The sequence below is a fragment of the Rhinolophus sinicus genome, linkage group LG18 (genome assembly GCF_036562045.2).
Source record: "Rhinolophus sinicus isolate RSC01 linkage group LG18, ASM3656204v1, whole genome shotgun sequence".
NCBI lineage: Eukaryota > Metazoa > Chordata > Mammalia > Chiroptera > Rhinolophidae > Rhinolophus > Rhinolophus sinicus.
Window position 1 is genome coordinate 1,432,153 of NC_133767.1, and position 10,043 is coordinate 1,442,195.

General features: G+C 48.9%; 1 protein-coding gene across 1 annotated transcript; it reads right to left on the minus strand.

Moving 5' to 3' along the window:
- Positions 1-436: 436 nt before the first annotated feature.
- On the minus strand, positions 437-9,994 carry DCTN5 (dynactin subunit 5). The gene is made up of 6 exons (XM_019750190.2): positions 9,838-9,994; positions 9,089-9,157; positions 6,376-6,494; positions 5,244-5,355; positions 2,979-3,081; positions 437-1,733 (listed from the first exon to the last, which is right to left on the minus strand). The coding sequence occupies exons 1-6, from the start codon at positions 9,883-9,885 to the stop codon at positions 1,636-1,638; spliced, it is 549 nt and encodes a 182-aa protein (XP_019605749.1). The 5' UTR covers positions 9,886-9,994; the 3' UTR covers positions 437-1,635.
- Between the last annotated feature and the right edge of the window lie 49 nt (positions 9,995-10,043).

Below are 10,043 nucleotides of genomic sequence, written 5' to 3' on the forward strand. Positions count from 1 at the left end.
GGAGCAAAAGGGTGTCCTGTCAGCTTAGGGGGCACCTGAGCTCTGCCAGCCCCAAGATTCACCTTTTTGGTGGCACGAAAAGGGAAGGGAAACAGGGGAGAGGCAGGGAAATGGCTGAAGAACCTGCACCCATCACAGACTGCTCATGTTGCACAGGACGCAGAGCAGGTGTGCTCCAGGGGCAGGCGTGTCCCGTCTCACCAGGGCAGAGCTGAAGGGCCTGGGCAGTGGAACCAGACCTGGGGCAGCCCCTTACCCAAGCACCTAACATTCTCCCCTGTAAATGGAGCAACGTCCACCTGACAGGGTCGGGGTGAGCCAGGAGCGGGCCAGGGATTGAAAAGCCTGCAGCGGGCACCGGGCACGGAGCAAAGTGCCCGGGAGACACAGGAAGCCATCACTGGAGGGGGACAGCTATCACCTTCAAATGACTTGGTTCATGTGTCAATCTTTTAATGTACAAACATAAAAAAATGACAAACCAGGAAGCAGTTTTACATCAAACGAGTGGAGATCATTCCGTTAGCCAATTCTGCAAACCCCGCAACGGGATACTGAGCCAAGATCCGGGCTTCCAGGCTGAGCTGTCCCCCTCGTGGCAGGAGAGGCGGAGCAGAGCCAGGCCGTCCTCCTCGGGCCTTCACATCCATGTCCTCTGTCTACACCGAGAGGTCACAGCAGAGCCAGCAGGGTTGTGCCATCAGCAGAAGGTGATGCCAACGGCACTCGTGGCCTCACTTCCTTGGGGCTCGGTGCCCACAGAGCGACTGTAAGAGGCCCCCACATGTGCACGTGACTGGGCCCAAATCGGTATTTTGGTCTGACCTGCAGGTTCCGGCAGATGCAGCGAGAGGTGACTGGCTCTAAGCCAGGGGACAAGGTTCACCAATGCTGCGTCTTTGCCGAAGCAGTGAGCTGCTGCCCCCAAACTGCTGCTGAGGCCAGGAGCGGTCCACCCACACGGGACTTCGAACCCGGACTTCGCAAAACTAAAATCCGGGTACTGCCGGCCACCCTATTAGTGAAAGCTAGAGGCCCTGGAACAAAACACTAGAAAGTCAGCTCAGTTAGAAGACAGTTAAGGCCATCAGGGAAGACACGCTAAGCACCTCATCCTTCAGGTTTCCGTAGCCAGCAGCAATCGGCTCTGAGAGGCCACACACTGTTGTTTTCAAGATGATGAGCAGTTGTGGCGCCGCAGCAGGAACTGGCCTGGGGGCTGGGGAGCTTACGACGCCGAGCAGCAACCCCGTCCCCCCCCCACACACACCCTCCGTGCTGGGACAGAGCACTCTCAGCGTGTTCCAGGCAGGACCCAGCGCCCACCCAGCGCCCAGGGTGGGAGTGCAGGGGGCAGATGAGCCTGTCCCACAGATAATGGCATGAGCGACTCTTAATAGATACACTTCAAGCACAGCATTTGGAGACAACTCCTCCAGACATTCTATTATTAAAGTCTTAAGAGCTTCGAGCCGCAGAGGACTGAGAAATTCTAAAGAATTTAAAAAACCCAAGAACAACCGAAAAGGAGGGGTGCAAGGTGTCAAAGACACAAAAGCTCTTCACAGATGCCGACTGGCGCACTGTCCCCAGCTCATCTGAGAGCCCAAGCGAATGCCCCACGCGAGGCAGACATCAGACCTGTGTCAAGGGCAAGAACTTCTGGTAGTAGCTCTTGGTCACGTCAATCATCAGCTCCTGGGTGCATTCTGGGAGCTCCCCTGAGAAGAGTCCTGGGGAAGAAGGAGCCGGTCAGCACGAGGGGCCGGGAGGCCTGCGGCTCCGCTTTCTGTGTAAACCCAGAGGCCCTTGCCTTCAGTCACCAGTACTGACGTGCTAGGTTTCCCATCTGTGGTGTTAACAGGCTATTTCCACCGACCCTGTCTCCTAGATGACGTGAATTTCTGTGTGTTGTGGGGAGACAAATAATATTGCTCCCCGAATGGAGAAATCTATGCCAGGTTCAAGAGGTCAGCACATGATCGCATGACCTGAAGACTACTCGTAAGCCAGAGATTGTTCCAGACACCGATCTGTCCACCCCTGGGGTCTGGGGTGACACCTACAGGGCAGGGAGCACCCTCGAGGTGAGAAACCACCCTGCTATCCAAGATGCCCACACCTGCCAGACACAGAAACGTGGATGGGAGCAGACCAGAAATGTGCTGGAAGACAGGAGATGGGGCAATTGTGCTGAAGAATTCCCGGAAAGATACTCTCCAGCACCGCAGGTGGGAGCGTCAATTCCTACAACTGTTCTGAAGAGCAATGGAGGAGTGTCTATTTAAATTTATACCCTGTGCCCTGCCGACCCAAATTCTAAGGATTTACTCCACAGATAATCTCGCCCAGTTGCACCATATGTGTACAAGAGCTCGCGAGGGGCATTCTGTCAGCACGGCGGAGAGGTGATGTATTTACTTTTCTCCCGTGGCCTGGACCCATCACTGGTCTCAGACCGTGTTTTGTGTTAACTTTCGACTTGGGCTTCCCTGGGCAGGGCAGGAGGTGTAAGCTCAAGGCCCGGCCAATGTGAAGGTGAGGCCCTAGTGAGAATTCTCGGTATAGACTTTGTTTTTCCACCCAGAGCCCAGGCCAAGAGAGACGTGTTTGTCTGTGCTTTTGCTGCGCTGGGGGCAGGTCTATCCTAATTGAGAGAGGAGCCTTCACGTGTGACGCAGGCTTCAGCTGTCATCGCACACGTGTCAATCCCTAAGCCACGGATTCTGAAGACGGCATCAACGGAAGCCGCCTCTAGCCTCCGTGTAGTTTCCTTTCTGCTCTGACCCTAGTCATTTCCTTGTCCAATTATGCATTTCAAAAGACACTCGTTATATTTTAGACAGCGTTTCTAGGTACTTTGTAACAGGACAATTTTTAAGTCGGTTAGATCAACATGTAGTCAGAGGCAGACATTGCATGCGTGACTTTCATGAAGGAAAATAAACTTGAGTTTCAATAACCATGAGCCAAGTTACCTGGGCAGCCAGAGAAGACGGTGAACGGGGGGACCACAGTCTCCGGGGGTAATACTGTGTTGTCAAGAATTTTGCAGCAGTCTTTCAACACGCACCGGCGCCCCTGAAATTAAAATCTCGTCACTAGGAAGCAGGTCAGGAGATGGGAGTACAAATCGCCTAGTGCACTGTGTGGAAGGCTATTCTGTATTTTCTCCACTCGTGAGATCACATAAGAGCCAGGGACAGCGACAAGAGGCGTGGCCACAACTCCCTACTCAGATGGTACCTGACCAGCAGGAGGTAGGGGTGTGTGTGTGTGTGTGTGCGCGTGCATGTATGCATGCGTGTATCAGTGTGTGCGTGTGTATGTGCGTGCGTGCATGTATGCATACACACTTGCGGTGGGGATGTTTGGTAGGGGAGTTCAGGTCATCATCGGCGTCACAGACCACGTGATATTTGGTCTGCCAAGGCTATTTGTCTTTCTGTGTTTTATTTAGTGACATCTGTTGTTTTGCTTGTCCAACATCTGTTCCCCTCTGGTAACAGAACCTGTACTTTCCCGGGAACCACGCCAGCCCCATCTTGGCCCACGGGCTTCACCCCCCACCCCAACAGGCATCTGGGCCCAATCAGTCTGATGAGTCCCCACGTCCAGGCTTCTGCTGGGACTACTGGGAGGAGCTCTTTCCAGTGGGGCTTCTAGAGCACAGGATGGAAGCCAGGAGCGGACTCCTCGTTTCCAGGAGGGAGCCCTGCCTGAGCCAGCCAGAGGCAAACAAAGGGAAGGAGACTGATTCTCATGACATCAACTGAACTCCTAGAGCCACCTGTCCATGCACTTAGGGTCCTTGCCTGTGCCCGTGGTGGCATCTGCTCGCTCTGAAGCTTCAGGCTGAATCTTACGCTAGACTTCATCCACTACCGTCTCTTTTCAATTCTGCTGTCACCCCCGCATTCTGAGGGCAAGAAGGAAGGTGTGGGAGACTCAGCTCCTCCACGGGTTAAGGGCAGGCGGGTTTGTGTCACAATTTAGAGCTGTGCCGAGGCTGCTTGCTGCAGTTTCCGTCTCGACTGACCTGTGTTCACCCCCCAGGGCCTGTAGTTCAGTGTGAGGGGCCAGATGATCTGACCCAGTCCCCCGGGCCGACAATGTGAACTCCTGACAAACACCAGCGCAGTGCTAACCCGGCCAGGTCTCAGATTTTACCAAAGAAAAGGAAAGACGCTTCAATTTGTGTTCAAACTCCCCCCATTACTAAATACCCAAATCAGATGCATTTCCAGGGATGTCCAGGTTGATCGCCAAATGTGTGTTCTAAAAAGCTTCTCCCTCAAAGGTCTGGATTTCTCAAGGGGCTCCCGGGGTGTCCCCAGCTGAGCGGGTAACAGCAGTGGTGATAACTGGTAACATCTTCAGCTTGGAAGCAAGTTATGACTGCAGCTCTTCACTCCTCTGCAAAGTTCTCTCCCATGGATGACCTGCTCTTGGCCATTTCAAAAATCCGGCAGCTGGCCGGCTCCCCTGGTGACTCCCAAATTAACTCCAAGATGACACGCAAGCTCCTAATAACTCAGACCTAATAACCCCTGAGGAATGGAAAACAGCATGGGCTGCGCAGGGCATGATGCATCCACACGTAGGGCTCTGTCCACAGTGAGTCTGGGAAGGAGGGACAGTGGGCACCAATCTTCTGTGTGCCACCAGCGGCCACACAGCTGGAAGCACCCGCTCTGCCGGCTAGAAGTACGATGCTCAACTGGGTTCCAGAGCATCCTGGGTAAACTCAGCAGTTCATGAGCAGCAAAATAAAACATGCAGAAACTTCATGGACATGTTGGATTGGAGACAGCCAAGGAGGTTAAAAGCTGAGACGACTTCTTTATTCTTTCCCGGGGAACCTTCCGAGGAGGGGTCAAGAGCTCCATGCCACTAGCGTTAAGCTACCTCTGTCTCCTGATGTGAGTTATTTAGCATCTCTGAGCCTCAGTTTCCTCACCTGTGAAACAGGACTTAAAACCAAACATGCAGGGATGCTGTTGGGATTAGAGGTACCATGTTTCCCTGAAAATAACCGGAGAATAAGCCCTAGCATGAGTTTTCAGGATGACAGCCCCTGAACATAAGCCCTAATTAGAAAACGCTCCAAATCCAGTAATAATAATTCTGGTAGGCCAGAAACGACCACACTTCTAGCTTGGCTGGTCTCGGCAGCAGAAGCCCAGGGCGTGAGGGGCAGGAGCCAGAGGGAAGGGGGCCCTCAGCCTGTTCACCATACTCACTATCACACAGTTCTTGCCCACGTGAACGTAAGAGCCGATCTGAGCTGCGTTGACCACACAATCTTCCTCAATGAAGACATGGTCCCCGATATGTAACGGGAAGAATGCCACGCTATGGAAAGAGAGAAAAAGGCCGGGTCAGGGCAAGGCTTACAGAGCTACAGGCTGCAATCTCCACGTCATCATCTTGTCCAAACAAAGCTATTCCCAGTAAGGGGAGTCCTCACGCCACAGAAAGTCTGTGCTGTTGAAGACGAACGGGCCTATTAGCTGCAAATCAGATGTACTAGACCAGAACTATTTTATCTATCTTGATATGCCCAGCTTATAACCCGTGACTGGCATGAGGAAAGCACTCAGGAAGTCCTTACTGAGTTACTTTAAGGGCCACAGGGAGGCCCCCGGGGAGCACATCGGCCCAGGGCGAGAGAGGCAGAGAGGAGGACGCGGAGCAGGCACAGTGGCCAGTTTTCCTGCCCGGTCCATGTCCTTTCTGGGACAATCCTTATTCCCGCTGAGAGACCAGCGGCCTGACTTGACTCTGCCCTCTGGGTCACAGCTCTTTGGACGAGGGCTGGGCACTTAACTCATGCTTAGCCAATCAGAGTCCCTCTCCCAAGAATCTGAAATAAGACCTAAGATCTCTCGTTGTTATCTGCTGGAAGCCTCCATGAAGAAGTGATATAAATAAGGGGCTGAGGCAGCAAGGTTGGCCAATCTGAGAGAGAGGAGAGGGAAGCAGAAGTGCTGAGAGGGGGACAGATGAACAGCATAATGTTGGAGAGAGAGAGAGAGCAGAGCTGTCTTGATTCTGGCTGGCTGTCCGGGTCCAGATTGAGCCCCTCGTGAAGCCCGGCCCCTTTATCTGCCTTTAAACGCCATCAAATCTGCCTGTGTCTGTTTAATCAGAACCCACTTTGTTTTTGCCAGTGTAAGTGGATTCTGTTTCTGGGCACCAACCAGCAACGAGCCTGAGACAACCACCACTGGAGTTGTGTCCGTCACGGTGAACTCTTATTCCGTGTCGTGCACAAAGCACAGCCCCGCGCTGACACCACAGCTGCACACGTGGATAACGCCACCCGTGGCAACGGTCTGCCCAGGGCTGAGACAAGAGATTTAAATTACACACCCTTTGCTGAATTTCTTGAACGGTGGCCTTATGACACTCCGACTTTTCACAACACAATGACGTCCAACTCTCACATTTGCCAGGTCCCCTCGGATAATACAGTCATTCATCACAATGGTCTATAAAACAAAGCACATTTAAAAGTTACCAACATAGCCAAAAACATAACAACAAGAAAAGAATAGGTAACAAGACACTGAGGGACAGTTTCGCTGTCATCTACTGAGTCACACGTTCTGTCAAAAGGGATAACTTGTAAGGTTCACACCTAGCGTGGATCCTGATTGGAACAAACCGACTGTAAAAAACATCTTGAGATGCCAGAAAGATTGAACATGGACTGCGGATTAGATGATATTAGGGAATTACTGGTTTTATGAAAAAAAATATAAGTGCACTCTATTCTTTAAGTCTTCAAATATTAGTGATACATATTTGAAGTATTTATGGATGAAATAATACGATGCTTGTAATTTGCTTTAAAATACTCCACTGCCCCACCTCACCCTGGTCAAAATAGGTCTGAGTTTGGGGGGTCAGCGCAGAGAAGAAACAAGAATGGCAGAATATGGCTAATTGTAGAAGCTGGTAAATGAGTACCTGGGGATTCATTTTATGTTCTCTACTTTTGTACCCGTTTTAAAAGTTCCACAGTAAATCTGCTCATCTATAAAAAGGAATGAACTACTAATCCACTAAAATATGTAAGAACACGAATAAATCTCAGTAACGTCACAGGGAATGAAAGAAGCCTGACATCAAGTATTACACGAGTCCAATTACGTGAAATTCTAGAAAAAGCAGAACAAGTCTACATTCGCTTTACGTCACTGGATACCTGGGCCATGGGGAGGAAGAGGAAGAGTGACTGCAGAAAGCACAGGAAAACCAGGGTGATGGAAACATTTGGTGTCTTGATTGTGGCAGTGGTTGCAGAGGTCACATCAGTCAAAACTGGTCACTACATTATTAAAATGGGCACATTTTATTGTGTGTAAATTGTATCTCAACAAGGACATTTTAAATGTTCCATTATAAAATGTTAAAAAAGAGGAAGAAGGAAGAGAATCCCCGTGACTTGGTCGCTGTTTAGCTGTTGGGGGTAGCAGAACGAGAGCCCAGGATGGGGTGAGCAAGTCTGGGGATTAGATGATAAACTCATTTTGAGGTGCTGAGTTTGAAGCATCTGTGGGAAGCCCAACAGGCAGCTGCAAATACTAAACGTCTGGGGCATTACCCACGACAGCCAAACGGTGGAAACAACCCACGGATCTCTCAACAGATGAATGGATATACAAAACATGGTGTAGACCGCCAACAGAATATTATGTAGCCATGAAAAGGAGTAAAATTCTGATATGTGCGATAACATGGATGAATCTTGAAAACATTATGCTAAGTGAAATAGGCCAGATCAAAAAAGGACAGATATTACATCATTCCGCTTAAACGAAGTATCTAGGATAGGCCGATTCATAGAAACAGAAAGTAGCCTGGGGTTACCAGGGGATGAGGGGAGACGGGAATGAGAATTAGTCCTTAATGGGTACAGAGTTTCTGCTTGGGTGATGAAAGAGTATTGGAAATAACGGTGATGGCTGCACAACATTGTGAATATAATTAACGCCAATGAAGTGTACACTTAAAATGGCAAATTTTGTCACATATATATCACCAGAATAAAAATAAAGTCTCCCCTACAAAATCACAGAAAATGTTTTGGAATTAGTTGAGGGATTTCAAAAAAACCTCCATGCATTTGCTATTGAGTGAGATGGAGTTCACTGAATTTCCTAATTCTGTGCAGAAGCAGCGTGTCTGTAATTACTAAGCAAATCTAATTACTGAACTATTGGTCTTTTCCATTAAATCTCGTGATGTGATGGGTAATGGGGTTAGTAACTATGTCTCTACTGAAAATATGTGTGATCTGTTGATTATAGAGACACTATTTTTCCTTCTGGACGTTAGAGATGTCACATTTCAAGAAAAATTGAGTATTCCAGGTGGCAGGCAAGACACGGACCTCAGTGTCTGTCAATCTCAAATATATCTTGATAGTCTCACTGGTTCTGAAATGTTGTAATATTATTATTCCCAGGTTTATACTCACCTCTCTGCTATTTCAATTTAGTCACACTACAAGATTCTGAGCCTTTCGTATTCCATTTTGCAAATTTGTCTATTTTAGTATCTTTCCAAATTCTCAGGTCAATTTAAAAGTTTCAGTAAATACAGAATCATTAATTATTAAACAGATAATTCCATTAGTACTATTTTAGTTTCTGCACTAAAGTAATTTGTTGCCTATTTATGTTGGGTTTTTAAAAAAAATTTTATTGGGGATTATTGGGGAACAGTGTGTTTTTCTAGGATCCATCAGCTCCCAGTCAAGTCGTTGTTTTCAATTTGCCTATTTACATTTTGTGTCCAGTAGTTTAGGACACACTACAATGGTCTATAATGATTTCAGTTCTGGGTGCCACTGTATTTTGTTCCTGGCATAAAAGGAAAGAGGCTTTCTGCTGCCTCTTTTTTTATGGAATATCTTTTGTATTCCATAAATCCAATTAGGAGACAGAAAGACAAAAGAAAGGTAATTTTTACATGTACAGCAATAAATGAAAGACGTGGCAACATTTTACCTGTCCTGCTAATGCGATCATCTGTGGGAAAGAAAGGCATGCATCCTGGAGCTGGCTTCGTGCCTTACCTTGCCATTGAGAACAATGTTCTGACTTCCACACAACACGGACTGGCGACTAACTTTGTTCCCAGAGGCCTGAGAGGAAACAGGAGGAGACAAGGGTAAGCAAACTGAGTGGATTCTGGGCTATCGGTTTCCACTAAGAAAGCTCATACTGGAGAGAAAAGGATTTAAAATGTAGTCTTCAGTGGAATGAGTCCAGATATCAAAAAGGCCAGGATGGACCCGGAAAGCAGAGATTCAAGGGACAGACCCAGAATTTGGATGTGACAGGTGTGTCTGCAGCCCGAGTGGCATCAGAGACGTGGATTCAAGTCCCAATTCTGCACCTCGGTTTTGCAGCCCTGAACCCAGGATGACTTCGCTAATGTCATAGACTTGTGACAATTCAACGTGACAATAGTAGCAACGTTGATCGAGCGACTTACACGCATCTTGTGTTGACTATAAAGAACCTAACATTCTTTAGCACATAGTAAAAAATGACGACAGGCTTAGTTTTTTAAAAAAATAGTTTTTAGAAGCCCCAAACTGTAATTAATGTTAGGATGGATGAGGCTTGTCCTACCTTCTGGAAGGCATTTTATCTCTACGAGGAAATCAGGAATAAATTTTTTAAAAGCCTAAACTGGCCACGCAAGGAATAAACGACAAAGCCGGACCATACACGCCACGGGGACCCGACAGGGTGGGGCAGGGACAAGATGGGGGCATCGGCCTCAAAGGGACGCCGGCCGATGCCTGGACACACGCACCGTCTCGATGTACTCGGACTTGTTGTAGAGCAGCTCGCCTAACTCCATGGCCACCAAGTCGTTGCCGCAGCTTTGGCTCCTGTCAAAGTCTGTCAGCCCGTCCGTCGGTCTCGGATGCCGACTACTTCCGGCGCCTCCTGCACTTCCGCTCCCAGGCGGCCTTTGGTCTCATCCATAGCTCGGCTCTCCGCTCGCCGGCCCCGCTC